The sequence below is a fragment of the Episyrphus balteatus genome, chromosome 3, assembly GCF_945859705.1.
Source record: "Episyrphus balteatus chromosome 3, idEpiBalt1.1, whole genome shotgun sequence".
Lineage (NCBI taxonomy): Eukaryota > Metazoa > Arthropoda > Insecta > Diptera > Syrphidae > Episyrphus > Episyrphus balteatus.
In genome coordinates, this window is record NC_079136.1 from 75,075,333 (window position 1) to 75,095,264 (window position 19,932).

The 19,932-nt window shown below is 32.0% G+C and overlaps 1 protein-coding gene across 6 annotated transcripts; it reads left to right on the forward strand.

Annotated features, from left to right (window-relative positions):
- Window positions 1-1,990: 1,990 nt before the first annotated feature.
- On the forward strand, window positions 1,991-18,920 carry LOC129917225 (afadin-like). Of its 6 annotated transcripts, XM_055997634.1 has the most exons (15): window positions 1,991-2,263; window positions 2,424-2,504; window positions 3,740-3,927; window positions 3,982-4,146; window positions 6,261-6,382; window positions 6,464-6,640; window positions 10,573-11,038; window positions 11,108-11,260; window positions 11,318-11,674; window positions 11,728-11,975; window positions 12,037-12,155; window positions 13,700-15,197; window positions 18,071-18,199; window positions 18,262-18,364; window positions 18,564-18,917. In XM_055997634.1, exons 2-12 carry the CDS (start codon window positions 2,483-2,485, stop codon window positions 14,905-14,907), a joined length of 3,225 nt encoding a protein of 1,074 aa, XP_055853609.1. In that variant the 5' UTR covers window positions 1,991-2,263; window positions 2,424-2,482; the 3' UTR covers window positions 14,908-15,197; window positions 18,071-18,199; window positions 18,262-18,364; window positions 18,564-18,917. The 6 variants fall into 6 exon arrangements, with proteins under 6 accessions (XP_055853609.1, XP_055853611.1, XP_055853613.1 ...); XM_055997636.1 differs by lacking the exon at window positions 2,424-2,504; XM_055997633.1 differs by lacking the exon at window positions 1,991-2,263 and having other exon boundaries at window positions 2,298-2,504.
- Window positions 18,921-19,932: the final 1,012 nt, after the last annotated feature.

Below are 19,932 nucleotides of genomic sequence, written 5' to 3' on the forward strand. Positions count from 1 at the left end.
AATGAAGATCACGTTTCAGCGTTTACTGACGGGCCCAAAAGAGATCAAGGAGTAGGATCAGGTATCTTTTCAGACAACCCTCCCTTTAACAAGTCAATAAAATTCCCGGACTTTTGCAGTGTCTTTCAGGTGGAAGTGTTTGTAGTTTTTGCAGAAAGAGAAGATGTGCTGCATTTAATAGAAAGATGTCCGGTGTTGATGAAAACAAGGAGATCCTTTGGCTTCAATGTTCTAACCGTTGATGGAATGTTCTCGCATTTAAATAATATCGAAATACCAATGCTGTAATTATCTGTCAATCTTGCAGACAGCAATTCCATGCCATATTTGATAATTTTGAGAATTAAATAATGTTATATATTGAATGGTTAAATAAAAATAACTTGAACTTTAACTTAACTTTAACTTAGACAACCAGGCGGTAATTAAAGCCATTTCCTCAAATGTCACGAAATCCAAGCTATTTGATCGCAGTCGTTATAAACTAAGAGATCTAAGCACAACGAACACAGTTACCCTTCGCTTGGTCCCAGGATACCGTGATATATGGGAGAATGAGATGCCAGATGAACTGGCCAAAAACGAATTAACACTTAAACCGAGCAAACTATATCTAGGGTACTTATCCGGTGGAACGCGAAAAATGTAAACTACAACAAAAGTTGTAGCACTTGAAACCTGCCGGGTTTTAAATAAATCTCGAAAAGTTCTTTACCAATCGCTTTCAAATTTTAGCACTACGTTCCATTTAGTTAGTTAAAAATCAGTCCGCTTTTTGGCTTAGTAACTTACTAAAATGGCTTTAGCAATTTACTAAATCGTTTAATATTTTGCGCTAATACCTATAAAAACTTACGTGAATGTAAATAAAACGTTGTGTAAAAATTGTAATGGCGTTTTTAATTGGCAATATGGAATTGTTCTTCGATTCGGAATCCCAATTGAACAGTTTTTTTTTTTATTCCGAAGAATCTGAAGTTTGGTGTAAATGTATTGGTTGAGTTTGAAATGTGTCACATAGGGTTACCTATTTTCGGTAAGAGAACAGCATAAGAGCAAAATTTTGGAATAAACCCTATGAAATCCCTAGTTATAACGATTTTCCCAAAGGTGGCCGAAAACTGGAGACGGCAGAAAATAGGCAACTTTACCCTATGCTATATGTGTATTCGCGCCAAATTTTATTTGTTTTTGTTTTTTGGTCAAGTGTGACATCTGACATTTAAATCTATGAATGTGTGAGTGGTTCTGCTTCTGATTCTGTTTTTAAAACCAGAAGAGAAATTCTCTTTTTTTCAGAATCAGAACTGTCAGTATATCCCAATTGAACGCATTCAGATATTAAGATATTAAAATGATTTAAACGCATGTTATAAAGAATAGCATGATTTAAACGGATATAGAAGGACAAAATTTAGTTCTTAAAAACCGTTTCAAATTTAAATAAAACAAGCAACCAATCGCTAAGAAATATTCTCGAAAACTGGTAAAAAAACGGCATTTTCGACTTTCTAACGGAAATATCACAAAAACGTGATGTGATCGAATATTTCTAACTTCGGATTCAAGCTCAGGGCACCAATGTCTTAATTTTTAAGAAAAGTATAATTTTGTTTCTGTAAGAAAATGAAAGGTTTGATTTTGTTGACCAGTGTTACACTCTATCATATTAAAATCAAAAGCCCCTTTTTAATTGGTAAATCAGGACTTAGCTCAGTACATTTTAAACTGTAAACAACAACCAACGATTTTTTTAATTCATTATAAGCATATTTTGTTGTTGTTTTTTATCTGTAAACCATAACAAACGAATACTTCTGTTTATCCTTAGCAACTGTTTGTTGTTGTTTATCGTGCGAAGTAATAAGCCAAAAACACGATTTAGATAAAATTATAAACAAAATTAACACGCAACAAAGTATATAGGTATACCAATTTCTCAATCAATTAAAAAATTAAAAATTCATCAAACAAACTCTTTTGGGTCAAGGAACATTTTCAGAATAATCGTGTTCAAAATGTTTAAGGACGTCAGCGATTAATCTTGTACAATCTCTTATTTCGCTCAAGAGCTACGTATTGTGAACGAAAAGTTGGTAGAACGAAAATTTTCGAATGATTTCGTTGAGTTATTTTTGTATAAGATTTTACGTTTTACTTCAGCAGCGTCCAAAACATGTTGTGTAGATACATCTAACTTGATTATATGTATACGTTTAACGTGATACATAGCAAAGGATCTTAAAAGGACAGATAAAATTGGGTCAGTTGATTTGGCAGCCAACATAGAGAATATTTTTCTTGAATTGACATTTTTATATTATTGTAAATTCGTCAATCAGTTATAACTATTTTAAACAGTTCCAATAGTACTTTATTATCACTTCCTTTTTAATGAAATAAATGATATAATTCTATTAAAGTTCCATAACTAAATGTTAAAAATACCTATTGCCGAATATGATGAGATAAATAAACCAAAATGATGGATTGGGGGATTCGGCGTAAGTTGTGTAGTTAATATATTCAGATTTGATTGGCACTAAAGAAATCATATTTACATTGAATCTGAATGTATTAATAGTTTTGTTTTTTTTTTTAATAGTTCCCGAAGTTACATTTTCCAAATTCTGTATAAAAGTCTTTATCTTAACGCCAGTACAATTATAACCTTTGTATTCATATATTATTTGCTGTTTTTGTGCAAATACTCAAAGGCAAAGTAATTTATTGATTTTTCTCTATCAAGGTTAAGTTATTAGGTATATTTGTATTGATTAAACAAAATTGTTAGTGAGGCGGCTTATCCTTATAGCATTGAAAAAGGGTTCAATCGTGCACTTTGTAATAAAAGCAAGAAATTCGAATGAATGTCAGTGGTCAATAAACATGTTTTGAAATATTGGCACACATTGGAATCGATTCAGAAAGCTAGATATAAGAGTTTTTCAATGTTGCACATTTTTTGTTGCATTTCTGATTAACCTAAATGAAATTTTTTAACTCATATGATACATGATTTAAAGGTATTTTTTAACACCTGATTTAATAAAACTGAAATCAAAACAGTTTGACCACCATGTAAATAGAAATTGGCTTTTATATGAACAGTCTTTTATTTTACGAACAACTGTTAAAATATTAATAATTTATTACTCTTTGAAAATAAGTGATAGATTGATGATAGGTATTTTGTATGAAAATATACCATAGAAACCAAATAATAAAATATGCGCATCATAATATTTTAAGTTAAAGGGTGTTTTTTTTTAGCAACAAAGAGCACTTTTGAAATGGTGAAATGGCAGTTATTGGAAGATTTAAGGGTGTTTCTTTGAGGGGTGGAGTTATGCATGAGAAAGATATCATAACAGCTGACATAAATTTTGTTTATTTATTTGTTTGCTATAAGAATAAAGAATTTAAAGAGGCTTCAAAATTAGATCGGGTGAAAGGGTGTTTTTGTTAAAGGAAAGATTAATTTCAGAATAAATACAAAAAAATACCTTGGCGAAATTGATACTCCAATAAAAATTGGTAAAAATGTTGCATTTAAACCAGGAATAATGAGAAATAAATGGCTTTTACCAAGGTTACGAACCATTTTCTTTTTTATTACAGAGTTTATTCTCTCATAGAAAAAAAAACACCCTTTCTTATCTTGTACCTTTCATAAAAATTATTTCTTTTTTTTACTTTACAAACCATTTCTTATTAAAAATATGTTTTTTGTTCAAAGGCTCTATTATGTTCCATGTCAGAAGACGTCCCGCAGATTCTCAGCCGCGAAGAAGAAAAAAGAAACCATTAGGTACCTCAAATGAAAACAATCACACATCCAACGATCGAGAAGGACCAGTTTTAGTTGAAGTAACACACAGTGGTGAGATTGGCGATCGCATTAAATTAGGATCAGATCCTATTGAAGTAAAAAAAATAACTATACATTTTGAATCCAGTTTAAAAATGCGTCTTTTTAAGGTGGGATCTGCTAACACAAATTCCTTACAATTATTTGGACCATCTATACAAGCTAGACATTGTTTGATATCATTATTGGAGGGAGTTTGTATTGTTACACCACTACATGCTGATGCATTGACATTTGTAAATGGACACCATGTGACTCAACCCACAATTCTGCAGGTAAGTTTGTTTGTTATAACTTATGGGCGGGAACCGGGAACTTTTATTGTAACGAGCGTGAAAGATTTAGGTTGTTCTCCAATAAGAATTTCTATAGTGTAGGTACTCTGTTTTCATTTTTGTTTTTATGTTTTTACTTGCGATATAGTCCAGTAATTTTAGGTTTTATCTGCGGAAAAATTCCTACTGGGCTGAATTTTGGTACAGACCTTCGTTACGGCGTTGTAATGAAGATGTGAAAAATCGACATTGATATCGCGTCCGCGTTTAAAGTTATAGAGGTCAAAAGGTCACGAAAATCATTTTTTCGCATATATCTCGTGACCTGTTGCTCGGAGGTCAATAGAGGTCTATAGAAAAACTGTTCGTCATAAAATTATCTACAAATACTGCCTTATGCATTTTTCTGTAAAACCAACCGTTTCCGGAATAGAGCGATTTCAAGCGTAGGCATAATACATGATACGTAATAATAGGTTTGTTTCATTTAAGAGTGAATAATTTTGTATTTGAATACTGAAAAATACATGTGTAAGCCTTTTTATTTTATATATATGCGTTTTTATAAATTTCACTTGTAATTGACATTCAAACTATAACTTACTAAACTTGCTAGCTAACATACTAACTAACTATGTAGTTAAATCTTAGCAGTACGTTTTGACCTTCTTCCAACCATCGTGTCGAACTGAAACTTTATATATTTATGCAGTTTGGATGACAACATATAATTTTGTTGGTTTGGTCTCAGGGTAGGGGCATTTGAGGGTCAAAACACCCCAAATCAATCTTAGACTACTTGTAAGAAGAGTCATAGCGAAACTATCGAAACTTTGAACAAATTTCAACAAAATTCTACTTTTTTTTGTCCAAAGAACCAAAGTATACTTTTCTGAAGGATTTAGGAATGCTGAACTCGAATACACATTCAGAAATATTCTTTTAGCTTTCGTTTTTTTAAATATTAAAATGCAAAAACAAAAAACTTATTTTGAATGTTTTTAAGGTTATGCTAATTGTGGTTCATTATTTCAGCATAGTTTGACGCCGTGATCTGTTTTCCTTCTTCAAAAAACTGTTTAAATCTTTTCGATCTTATTTTATGTATGAGATATCTAAAGATGAGTTTCCATTTTGTTGATCAAGACAATTTTCTTAAATTTTTAGCCAGCATGCTAACCGTATACACTCTCAGTTGTGGCTAACAGAATAATTCTGACTATGGATACGAGTTCAGAATCTCTTACACCTTCAGAAAAGTATAATTAGGTCCTTGTGTCAAAAATCTAGTTGACCGGTATTGTCAGCACTGCCGGAATCTGAGAAATATATACAAAAAAAATGGTTATTTTTAGATAACTTCACATAGTGTTTACTCAAAAAGGGGCAAACATGGGCAACATTTTTTTAATTGACACGAAAGATGACACTCTCATCAATAAAGGGACACCAAAAACAAAGCGCCACTTCACACCGTTATGAACTTTTTCTCAAGGAATTTGTATGACGCACACAAAACACGAATGATCTTAAAGACACCGAATTCGAAAAATTATTTCAAACAAACTACAAACTCATAATTCAAAAGAGAAATGAGAATCTAAAGCTTTCCTTTTACTTGTTATTCCATATTTATTTCAAATTTGTATCTTTTGTTTTAACGAAATAGCTTTAAAACTTGAAACACCCATGGGAGCTAAAAAAAAGTTAAATAACGAATAATTTCGTCAATGGTGACATTTTGAAGTGTAGTTACTCTCCCCATTAGGCTAAAATCGTGGAATAAAAACCGGTTTTGTGCAGCCTATTAATCCCTCTATTAAAGTAAATTTGTATTTGGCAATTTTGGTACAAATTAAAAATGGCTTTTTTTGCCAGCTTTTGATACCATTGGCCACACTGTGCACCGTCTTAAATTTTACAGGATTTTTTCTCAATTATTTAGAACGAAGTCGAAACAGAAAAAATAAATTTAAGGACCGTCCTACTACATATATTTACCAAGCTGGGTAGGATCCAGTATTTCGTATTGGTTTGGTTAAAAATCTGACAAACAATCCTGCAAGCAAAATGCATAAAACTACCTTCTGTACACATAATTATGTTTATTTTAGGACGGATGTGAAGTTGTGATCGGTCGTGTTGCGTCATATCGCTTTCTGGATTCCCCGTCAGATGGAGGGTTTAATCCATCTCTTTCCCAAACGCAACTGGATTCAGCATATCTTTACGAAAGGTAAGCCTAATGAGACACAAGATTTTCCCCTTTCTGCGTTTGAAATAACATATTTTGTTTGTGTTTTTTTATTTATTTCAGACCGGAATATAATGTTTCTGTTCTAGAAAATCAAGGATCAGAACTTATTTTACCGGCTGTTTTGGAATTTCCAGAAAAGCATCAGGAGCAGTTTCTTAAACATGTTGTAACAGATTTAGATGTAAACTTGCCGAACTTCAAACTTGCTCCAGCATATTCGCTTTATATGTGTGCCAGGTAAGAATATATAAGTTCTGTTCAAATGTACCTCAATTTACAAAATATAGGTTATGCTCGAAATAAATAAATGAGAACATTAATGGTATATAAAAAGCTCGCGACCTTAGAACAACAGGGTTCTAAGTACACCTAAGTGTGTTTTGAGAAAAACGCTTCTGAATATTCAAACACCTTTATACCGTCACTGTGTATGAAAAGTTTGATTTTTTGTTGCAATTCGATGAGTTTATAGAAAATCTTCAAGATTTTAGCTTAAAAAACTTATAAAAACACATTTTTAACCCTTAAATTTGACTTTAAAAAACCGTATAGGACTTCGTTGCTCAACGATGAGACAGTTAAAGGACCCCGCACAATTTGTATGGGAAGTGGCCCTCGGTGAAATTGTCTGAAATTTTAGTATGTTGTTCTCTTGAACCCCCTGATCAAAAGTCGATATGGGCAGAAAGTCGAAAAATGGACAGTTTTTAAGATAACGGGTTTTTTCTGATGAGTACCTCAAACCTTTTATAAGGGATAGTAAATCTCTATATTGTGTTTTGAGTCATTTTTTAGTGAAATTCATAAGTTTTTAATCCGAAGTCTGTTTTGCCTCATCATGTCAGGTTTTCAAGATAACCTCAAAAAATGTCACAGCCTCGAATTTTTTTTTTTTTGATCTGGGAGTGCGACTATATGTTATATATGTTTTTTGGGTCGCTGAAACCAGATTCGAAGTCTATTTTGTCCTATCGCGTCAGGTTTTCGAGATAACCTCAAAAAATATGTTCGTTAGTTTTTTGAGGTTATCTCAAAAACTCGAAGTGATAGGACAAAATAGACTTCGAATCTGGTTTCAGCGACCTAGAAAACATGTAATTAACATAGTCGAACTCCCAGATCAAACAAAAAATTTTTTTTGAGGCTTTGACATTTTTTGAGGTTATCTTGAAAACCTGACGTGATTAGGGAAAATAGACTTCGGATTTGGATTTAGCGACACTAAAAAATTACGCAAAACACAATATAGAGAGATACTATCCCCAGGGCCGGATTAGCCTCAAGGCAAACTAGGCAGCTGCCTAGGGGCCCCACTTCAGCTAGGGGCCCCCCGCCCTGACAACGAACAAACAAAATTTCTTGGAGTAGGACCTTCAATAAAAAACAGCATTACATTTGTATTTGTAAAAATAAGAAAAAAGAACAACAAAAAAAGAAAAAGAAAAAAACGTTGGCAAATCATTAAAACATTAGCCCCGTTCCATTGGAGGTAGTTAGTCATGAGTAGATCTAGTACTAGGTATAAATAACACAATCTTCTATCGAGGAAACTATCACCTTCAATATAACAGGGCTATTGTATACATGTATGTGTTTATAATGAATTGTGACTCCCATCCCATCCTGAAGGGCCCAACCCAGCGATGACAGATTGAGGGATTTTTTCCCGTTTTTTTTCGGGATTTTTGACTAGGAAAAAGGGAAATTCAACCCAGAAAATGGGAAAACAGTCAGCTCAAACTATATCACGTTTTAATACCAAAAGTTCTTTTTACAAAATCAAAATTCATCATATTTATATAACAAATTAAAAAAAGTACTTCGTCCCATGTGCTTCAACCTTAATATTTAAACTGTAAATCTCTTCTTAAAAAAAAATATTACTATTACTAGTCTATTACTAGTCTATTATTCCAACGACATCGAACCACAGTTTAGTAACGAGATGGTGCCATTCAAGATCTTCATGTTACAATCAGAGAATACGTCAGAAAAATCTGAGATTGTGCACGCAGAAAAGTTACTCAAATTGATATTAGATTTAATCAACTCAAGGAATTGGTTTGTATATCATTTTTTAGATGACTTTATTGTTAATAAATCTTACCTTTGTCATTTTTTGTTTATTTGAACAACAATGGAGCTATTCAATTAAAACGATACCAAAATTTCTTTTCCAAGATGGCGGCTGCTCCCGACCTCCTATCATCCAAACAAGTTAACTTTTATGATAAGGACAACCTGTGTTTCGCATGAAAAAAACATTGTAACGTGAAAAAATGTGATTTCATGCAAAATTAAAACTTTTTCGTATGATTTCTCTCTCCAGTTTTATAATGAAACCGTAATGCCGACTTATTACGAGTCGATTTTCGCCGTTAGGCGAAGCTTTTCGGCGTCAGTCGAGTCGTGTGAACGTAAGCCGCACGCGACTAAAGGTACAATCCCCATACTAGAGTCCTTGTTGACTTTAGCCGTGAGACATACATGTGGCTAAAATCTACTCGTGAAAAGTCGGCATATTAATATTCTCTAATAACTTCTCGATAATCGAAATTATCTATGAAAAATCAAGTTGCTATAATTTTTTTGTTGAAATATCACTGCAATATTTATTATAGTTATTTCAAAACTTTTAGATTACATTTATAAAATGACATGATTTATAAAATGTGAGATTATAGCCGATTAGTCTTTAGTAAGTTACCTACACAAATTTCTAACTTAACTTAAAAAGAGCTTATGATATTGAAAAACCATCGGAAAAGGGCCAAAGAATTACTGTGCCTAGGGGCCCATGACATGGTTAATCCGGCACTGACTATCCCTTATAAAAGGTTTGAGATAGTCATCAGAAAAAACCCGTTATCTTAAAAACTGTCCATTTTTCGACTTTCTGCCCATATCGACTTTTGATCAGGGGGTTCAAGAGAACAACATACTAAAATTTCAGACAATTTCACCGAGGGCCACTTCCCATACAAATTGTGCGGGGTCCTTTAGAACAATAAGGTTCTATGTACAGTTTTTGTTCATGTGACCTTAGTTGTTCGATATTGAAGCCTTGGAATGCGTTGAAATAAAAAGATCTAAATAATTTATTTCTTTTTGTTTAAGAGTGGTGGATTACAGCAATTATTTATAGTTTTGAGAATAAATTCTATTTCAAAATAATAAACAAAGTCTAGTTGCTCAGCATTCAATTTTTTCGTTTAAACATGTAACAAAGTTCTAACTGCAACGTTGTTTGAAGTTAGAACCCTATTGCTCCCAAATCAAATCGAAAAAGAGGCAGATAGAACTCTGTATCTCTGGATATTTTATGAAACAAAGTTCTAAGTGGAAGTTAGAACCTTATTGTTTAAATCTCAAACGAAAATTGTGCAGATAGAACTCTGTAGCCCAGCTTATCTTCGAAACGGAAAGAAATAGAGCAAAATAGATAGCGGGAATCGAAAGAGCACCACGATTTTACCTAGATTTGATATAAAACTCATTTTTTTCAAAATTGTCGGTTAGAACCTTGTTGTTCTGAGGTCGCGAGCTAAAGTTTGACGTTAATTGGGCTGAATAGCTGACATTTTTTTGGAAGCTATCCGCAGTACGATTTATACACGAACTGTTTCATTTCACTTTTAAAACTAAACACTCTGTCTAAACACTCTTTTATACCGAAATTCATTTCTTCGAAATTATTGAAGAAGATTCTTGTCGCTGCTTTCTAGAAATTTCCTTTCCAGGATTGATACAAATTTACCTCCAACAAACAAAGACCGAATAAGTTACCTGACCAAAGTTCCTGTATACTGTTTTTCGTTCAAATCAATATTTTTGACTTTATATCCTTGTATTTTTTATTTTTTTCGGTTTTTTAATTTTTTTCGCAAACACCCAATCTTGTAGTTCTTATTCTTAACTCCCAAGTTGGTGCCAAAATGTTGTCCAATTTTTTAAAAGTGTGAACTTTTTCAGGATAACTGTCTTTCTTTGTCATATCGTTCAGCCTTAGGTTACAAACACAAATCTTTCAAAAGTAGCATTTATTTTTAGTTTCATATGTGACCTTTTTTATGATAACAGCTAAGTAAATGTAATTTTCTTAAGAATCTCTAATAAACTGTTCGTGAAAGTACCTTAATATAATTTTTCTTAAAATATTTTTATTGCAGATATCGTGCATCTACTCACTACAGACCAGAACTACAACCTACAGAACGAGCTCAAAAACTAACAATTTTTCTTCGTCATGTAGCAAATTTAATACATTCAATTGTTCACGATCAGAAAACCAGTGCTGACATTCTTACTTTCTGGATGGCAAATAGCTCAGAGTTCCTAAATTTCCTAAAGTCCGATCGACACATAAGTGCTTTTAGTATACAAGCTCAAGAAATACTCTATGAAAGCTTACAAATTGCTTTTCACAATTTAGTTGATTTATTTCGGGTAGAGCTATTGCAAACCCTTGACCAATTTTTATCGGAAACAACTGATCATGTCTCAGCAGCAGGGTTAGTTTTGACTGTTTTAGAATCAGTAATGGCTCTTTTACGAAGATACCAAGTAAACGCTGCACTAACAATTCAATTATTTTCCCTTTTATTTCATTATATCAATGCAATATGTTTCAATACGGTAATATACTTTATTTTTAAGGTATGAGCAAAAACTTTATGCAGTTGTGTGTTTTTGAATTAAGTATAGATTGTATCAAATTCACATATGTGCACAGCTGAATATGGAAAAATGCTCGCAGAGCGTTTACAACTATTAGAATTATGGGCAAAACGCCATGGACTTGAACTTGCAGCAGATTACCATTTGGCAAAAATAAAACAATGTGTCCAATTTCTTGAGGTTCTAACTTTGAGTTACATAACTAACTATTAATTATAATTAATTTTTATGTTGCAGTCGCCAAAGTTATCTGTTGAAGAAACTCAAAAATTAATATGTACCTGTTTTCGTTTGAATTCTGTTCAAATAGCAGCTCTACTTCAACAAGAAAAAATTCCTAACAATTTGGTAGATACAGTTATAAAAATGGCAGAGTCAGTAGGTGATGATAATAATGAAGTACAACTGAAGGAATCTCCCGAACTACACTTGGAACTTTTGCTGCCTGATGAAGGATTTAGCTGTGACATAATAAGGGGAATTCCTTCAGATCTGATTGATTTCTTAGATCCACTACAGTCAGTTGGAATATGTCGCCTATCTGTCCAACCCTTGAGTATAGGATATTGGACTGTTTATATGGATAAATATAATGTATGTGTTACACAATTCAATCTAAATCCAGCAATTATAATAAATAATTTTAGGAACTATCACCAAGTGAAATAATAAGCAACGTACCAAAACCCGAAGTTCAAATTATAAAGTTTCAAAAAAACTCAAATGGAATGGGGCTATCGATTGTGGCCGCAAAAGGTGCTGGTCAAAAAAATTTAGGCATCTATATCAAAAGTGTTGTACCTGGTGGAGCTGCAGATGTAGATAATAGGTTAGAAGCTGGAGATCAACTTTTGCGAGTAGATGAACAGAGTTTGGTGGGAATAACACAAGAAATGTACATTTCGTAATTATGCACAAAATATGTTAATTTTATTAGTTTTTTTTTATATTAACAGAGCTGCTGAATACTTAGTAAAGACGGGACCTATTGTAACATTAGAGGTGGCTAAGCAAGCAGCGATCTATCATGGTTTGGCATCTTTGCTTCAACAACCAAGTCCAATTACTCGAACAGGTAAAATAAATAAAAAAAAAAAAAATAGAAGTACAAAACATAGCTATGTCCTTGAGGTTCATTCTATCCGGTCTTGGACTAATGGTTCCGAGTAAATTTCAAGTTATCCTGGTCAGTTTCATTCGCTTCTATGTCCCAGCTCTTTTTCTTTCTATTTAACCTTGTGCATGTGCGGTACCCTCGTAGAAGAGGTGCTGCGTCAAATACCGAAAAAGAGGAATTATAAATTGATTGGAATCCACTTGTCTTATTATTTGTATTTACTTTTGAAGGAATGCTTTACGCACCATAAGGACGTATCCATACTTACCAGTGTTGGGGTTTGAGGACTTTGCAAGGGATTTCAACGATATAATGGCATACCTGCTAAACCTCCAAAAGTGTCTCGAAGATCACCAACCTTGGGACCACTGCTCGTTTTTCAATTCAAAGGTGGGGTTTTCTTTAATTGGCGGGTTCTATGGGTTCGTGAAATGTCTTCTCTCTTTTCTTACTTTTGAGAGTGCATCATCGGGATGATACTTTCCAAGCTGCAAGCTTAATAAGCCGATGTGTCTGTTGGTCCTGGTAGCGGGATTCAAATCTGCTGCACTCAAATACAATGTGATACAGGTCGTCTGTATTTGAGTCTCCATAATGGCAGCAGGGTCTTCTTGCTTAACCTATCTTAAACAGGAAAGCATTAAAGTACCCCTTTCCTGTGAGGTACGACGTAACGTAGTAGTTTACTTCGTCGTGCTTTCGTTTACTCCATTCAACTACGTTTCCCGTGAGTCGAGCTAATTTCCATCTCCCATCTCCATTTCTGTTCTATGACCGTTTTTGCTTCTGTGATCGTAGCTTGCCCTTCGATTTTCGGTTTCTTCTCATATACGTACTTTCGTTGCGCTACTAAAAGATTTATTGGACTCACTCCTGAGACCAAAAATTTGTACTTAGTCATCAATTTCAAAAGATTATTTTCAAACCGATCACATTGTGACGGATCAGGTATCCTTGCAAAAAAGCCTTTTAGCCAATATTTCCTTGCTATTTAAGTGCTCTTCTTAAAACGATTAGAAATAAGTTTTCTTACAGTGAAGGAAAATGCCAATTGTCTGAGAACCATAAAACATCCCGTCAACTGGTCTTGCTTCATTGCATTTGTTAAAGTTTTATCGAACTTACACAGTTTTGTAGCCGGTTTCTAGAAATTCAGACTTTTTCTGAGCTTAGATTTTTTTCTTCTTGTTCTATACGTAGTCTGGCTTTTTAATCACTGAAGCACGGCGGAATTTCCTTTGAGATGTCCTAAATGCCTCCTAGACATCTGAAAATAAAAAAAATCATCTTTAAATTTTTTCAAACATATAATTACATACCTACTTCAGAATGATGCGCATTCTTAAAACTACCTTAAAATATCTTAAAGACCTATTATTTATAAATTCGCCCCAATATACTGCCTCTAAGTTTTCTGTCCACTTAAAATATTTGCTTCTTCATATCCTATTCAAGGTTGTCGCTAATTGGTTTTCTTTTTTACATGCTGCCCAAATATAAAGATTCGGAAGATGCAACTCAACGTTTGTGTTCCAATTTTAATTCAGAAGAAAGCCTCAATATTTTAAATTTAGAAACACAAACGCGCCGATTGAGTGTTAATTCGCTTCAAGAAAAAATTGTTGACCAAGGACAACTTATGACACACATGGATCCTCGATACAGAGATAATCGTTCTATAGCAACAACTTCTTGGAATGTAATTGCAGCAAATGAAAATAATAACTCATATATCAGCCGTGAGGCAAATCCTTCAATTTACATTGAAGAATTCGATGATGGTGCAAATTTGGAAGAAAGACCTATTTATTCATGCTCAGACGCACATCAACCATTAAATGAAGAAGGAATTGCTTCCGTGGCTGAAACAGACGACATTCCTTTTATCGACGATAATGTTTTTTATGAAGATGAGGAAATTTACAAACCAGAAAGGCAACAATTCCCTCGAAAACCAATCGACTTTCGAGAAAAACCCATATCTAACACGGAAACGGATGGTATTATTTCTCTCAATAAACGAAGTTCAAATGCTTATAGAAAAACAGTTAGTTTTGATTTGGTAGAGAAAGATGAGAAATGTGATTATGTTTGCCAAGCAAATTCATCTTTAAAAAAAAGATCTCATACGACCCAATCAATCAGCAGCTTTAATGAAAAAATATCACCTAAAGAACAGCCAACTGAACTAACACAAGTCGATAACACTGTTCTCTATGTCAACGGAAATCACCATCATTCCGAACACCCAGTTCCTACTATATCAATTCCCGATCGAAAATGTAGGAGGGAACTTAATACAGATCGTTCAACATCGAGAAGAAGAAGTAGTGTCAGTCAGGCCAACCCAATAAGAGATATATCACCGGCCATATGTCATTCAGGTTTTACAATTGAAGTTCCTTTAAATAACCTACAATTTTTGTCAGCAAAAAACTGTTTACCTTATCGTCGTCATAGTCACACAAATGTTTCTGCATCACCTAGTATAAATGCAGATCAAACAAGAAATAACAATGAACGAAATGATTTCTTCGGGCAATCATTGGCATTAGACTATAAACTACAAAGCATACAAAAGTCAGATCCAAATCTAAGAAAAACAGCTATTGAATCAAAAAATCTGGCAAAAACTGAACAAATTGAAATCCTAAAACAGCTTAAAAATTGGAGTTTGTACAGTTCATCACCAAGAGATTCAAAAACTTAATAAAAGCAGCTTAATGCCAAAAGACAATTCCAAATAGGCAATTTTTCTATCCGAGCAAATAAAATTATTCATATTCCCGATCCATGAGGATATAAAACTAATTTTGTACTAATTTTGACAAGTAATTATCATCACCGAAAATATTATACTGACAGGAAGACAACCCCAAACCAAAGCAAGATCTCTAAAAGCTATTTTTTTCTTGTTCACTATAAACTGCCAATCTAAATTTAGTACATAATTTTCCCATCCGAGCTATGAAGCACGAAATATTGGAGCCTATATAAAAAGTATGCATAAAGCATTGACTATACATTGACCATTTTTTGAAAAAGTACAAGTTTTAGTTTTAGTTTTATTTCGATTAAATGCTTACACATTAAGACTTAAATTATCTTATAGCAAGTGAAGCTTAAAAATTTGATTGAGTTGAGCTACAGAACATAATATACGTTTATGACAATATAACAGTATACAAATATAATAAATTAAAAATTACAAAAAATAAAAGCAAAATTGAAAAAATATTAAACAATTATAATTTATAACAATAATAATAATAATTTTCAAAAATGTATAAGTTTTTAAGTTTTTTAACATACATCTCCATTTATGTTTTTTTTTTAATATAAGAAAGAAGAAGAAAAAAAATATATTAATTAGAGTAGTGAGCCTTAAGTTCGATCCTGAATCTCTCAGTTCCGCCGCACCTCCGTATTTGCCCTGGTAGAGAATTCCATAGGCGAATAGAGCTAACTAGGAATTGTCGCTCAGATGTTAAGCATGTAAATCGTGGATAAATGAGTTGATGAGATCTGCTAGAGGATCCAAAGCGTAGCTTATCAAACAAATAACTAGGTTGACGAGTTTCAATCACATTCGAAAGTAAAACCAATGCCCTATAGGCAATTATTTTTTTTTGGAAAATTCTTATTTAAACTAAAAACTAAGCTTTCTGCATCCTTTTTTTGTGTTCCAGCCTAAAAACCTTATTTTCACTTTTTGGGCCAATGTAGTTAAAGCTTAACTATCCCACCTATCCAAATTCATTTTACATATAATTTCAAGTGACTTTAATTTGTATTTATATGTATGTGGGAGTAGGTATATGAAAATAAACATAAAGTTTCACGTTTTTATTTAATATTTGTTCCTAAATTATTTCAATATTTTTATTGAATATGAATTAAATACGAATTATGAAACATCAGGTAGGGTCAAAAGGATGAGTTGAGAACGTTTTTATATTTAATTTAAAAATGCTTAATTGGGTTAAACATTTAGCCGAGAATACATTTTAGACATTTTATATGTAGGTATGAATGAAATAAAAAAAATTCAAATTGAGTCATTTTTTCTTTAGAAAATAGCCACTCCCACTCATTTACACTCTAACTCGGAATCCTTTGAAGTTAGGGGCTTGAGCCCTTGAGCCTGTTTACTTTTTCGATCAGCGAAGTTATTATATTCTTGCTAAATTTCATTGAATTTGACCGTGACACTTTTTTCATACATTTAGTGAGTGGTTCTTTGTTTATGACTTTGTATATGTAGATGTGCTTTCAATTGATATACAATGTTTATGAATAACTTAAACTACATATTTTGTGCAAACCGGTATGAAGAACAAAGGGATCTTCTTCTTCTTCATAGGTTTATAATATACACTAGCCCAAAAAATTAAGGGAAGAAAACAAATCGTGACTTTTTTTTAGTGATTTTCGATAGGCTGTATCTCAGTAAAAAATGATCGCATCATGACAAAACAATAAGCATGTGAAAGTTACATTCTTCTAGTTTTAAGGTTTTATGACAAAATATATTTTATTTCTAACGGCAAAATAGGGTTTGAACTTTTGACACCATATTTCTGCATCTGTAAATGACTTAGGTAGGTACTTCTAATCACTTTTTTATGAGAAAAATCAAATTCTTTTGAGTTTATTTGAACATTTTTTTAATAAATATCGTTTGAATTTTAGATAAACCAAAGAAAAAACAAAATTTTCAAAATTAGGAAAAAAATATCGAAAAATGGTATGAAAAGTTTTTTTTTTTCAAAATTTAACTTTTTTTTTGAAAACTTTTAGTTTTTCTTTAATTTGTCTAAAATTTAAACAAATGCCTATTTTCGATAGCTTTTCTAAATTGATCTCAAATGTAAGAAAACATTTTTTTAAGTAAGCTTAATATCTCTGTAGAGAATTGAATGAAGTTTTTTTGAATTTTCTGTAAGGTGATTCGTTGTTAAGATATTGATAGTCAAAGTCAAAAGTATGGGTTTGGGTTTGAAGACTGATATTGCAGTCTAAAAAAAATCGTAAAACTTTGAAACAAAAAGAAGACAAATAATAATCATTTCATCACAAAAAATTTTCCCACTTTTTAATTAGAAAAGTAAAAACAAAAACAAATTTTGAAAATTTGGGTTTTTGAACACTTCCAACGATTAAGCTATTTTACCGTTTGAAATAAAATATTTTGTCATAAAAACCTAAAACATGAAGAATTTAACTTTCACATGCTTTTTGTTTTGTCATGATGCGATAATTTTTTACTGAGATACAAGCCTATCGAATATCACTAAAAAAAAATAACGATTTTTCTTGTTCCCTTATATATTGGGCTAGTGTACTTAACAACTTTTATCGTATGAGAAAATAAGCATTAGTGACAGCTTAGCAGCAGTTTTAAAAATGTGTATTATCTTTATTATCATGCTCCATTATAATTTACAACTATGTGCTATGATTATGTAAATCCTTTTGACCCTAAAACTATCATATGATATCATATTTTGCTTTATAATGGAAGTGCTCTGTCTGAAGATGGATGCGCCAAATCGAGTGTATGAAACTATCGCTTAGCTTAGTCCTTAGTAGGTTCATTCAACAATACATATATAGAAAGATAATACCTTCCGAGTTTTTTTTTTTTTTAAGTTTGTGCATGTGTTAAAAACGGAGATAAGGTCTCTGAATTCGACATACAAATTTTGACAACGTGTGCATTATATTACCTTATAATTTGTGTTCTGTGGATTCATTCATCTTTTGATTTCCCATTTATTGTTTCATTCATAACTATTTTTGAGTTCATAACCTTTTTCTTTGACTTTTATGAAAAATTATATAAGATTTGTTTTCTTTTTTTAAACTACTAGTTCACTAGATCACCAAGGGGTGTTCGTTATGATAGAAGAGATAACACATATTTAATGAACACTTGGCTCCAAGACTTCCATTGAGTAAATCAGTCTTGATTCTTCATCAACCTTACAAAAACATTTGTAGTAAGTCTTTGAACAAATTGATGTTTTATTCCTTCTATCACATCTTTATTTAAAAATTCCAGATTGACACAAAACTTTTCAGACAACAATGAAAAAATTTTCTATCACAATTTAAGTACCAACTTATCGAATTCAAAATTATAGCACACTTGGTATTGCGGAGAGGTAAATGTGTTATTTTATTTTGATTATTTTTAAATGTTTTGTTACTTTATTCAAAATTTGTTAAAAAAAAATCGTTCAGTATGTATGTATGTAGATGTAAGTTTCAGGGAGCTAAGATTTGGCTCGATCTGCGTATGTACCATTTAATTTTTCTAGTATATGCACCTTAATTTGGTTTCTTTTTTTACATGTACTAAAGTATGCTGAACAAAAAAAAACAATTTTTGGAGTGACCAGAAATCATAATGCGGGCATTTAAATGGTTCAGGTCAGCTCCAGTACAAAAGGGTCCATATCAACACAAACAATATTTCAAGCATAGCTAAGAAAAAGGTTTATTACATAATTTATTTGTAAATACGTAAATAAAATTTTTATTAAATTATATTAAATATATAAGAATGAGTAATAAAAGCAATATTATAATTTTATTTTTAGTTACAATTTAGAACCTTTAATTTGCTAATTAGGACACTTGTAAATTCTAGTTATGCCATCAATGTAAATAATTCCTGATACTAAAAGAAAATCTCAACACAAGTTACCTATATTAATAAAATTACATTTATAACATAGAAAAATTGAGTTTGAATTTATTTAAGAGGCATCCTGGTGTGACTGCCTGCAAGAAACAAGAAAAAGTTAAAAATTCCATGATTTTGCTGATCTTGCAAAGGAAAAATTTACTTAGCGGAAGGTGAGCATGGATGGCGAAAAGTACTTATATCTTTGGCACGATTTTAAATGGATACGTTATAGTTAAACTAATTTCGGTACTATTTACTACAATACAGTTTAAATGAAGATAAGTCATTTAAAGAAGTTTACTTACATTCTTAAACGCGAGTATAATGCTATCAATGCCATTGCTGACTAAAATTTTATTAAAATGGGACGTGAGTTTTCAAAATAAAAAGAAGAAAGATCTGCTATTTTTCTATAAGGTAAGGATGTTATTGAATTATGCTGAGCAAGTTAATTATCCTGACTTTTAAACCAGCAAAGAAGAAAGTGATTATAACAAAATTCAATATTATAGTTCTATATATTTGAAAAACTGTATAAAATGAGTTTCTGTTTTAAAAACACTTTTAGCAATTATCAAATTTTGTATACCGAAGGATGTATGTATATAACAATAAATGAGTATGATATTTTTGGTTTGTTTTTATTGAATAAATGAAAACCGCATATGACAAAATATAGATAATTTCTTTAACATTTTTTCAATAAAAGTTATGGTCGATATAAGAAAAGATATACAGCCCTATTCTGCTATTCGATTCACGTGAATCGAAAGATTTCTTTTCTTTATCACGTCAAACTGGCTTTGAAAAACTTCTTACTTCCAAAAGCAAAGCATTGTTTCTGCCTGTTTAAGAAATTCTAAGGAAAAAAAATTTGCTTAAGGTTAATTTCTAGCCCCATTTAGGGATGACGGTTGTTAGTACAAAAACCGGTTTTCCTGTTTTTTTTTCCTTTCGGTTAAACCGGGCCAAAAAACGGTTTTTGGAAAAACCGGTTTTCTGTTTTTTGCTTGATTTAATAGCCAAACAAAAATGTAACTT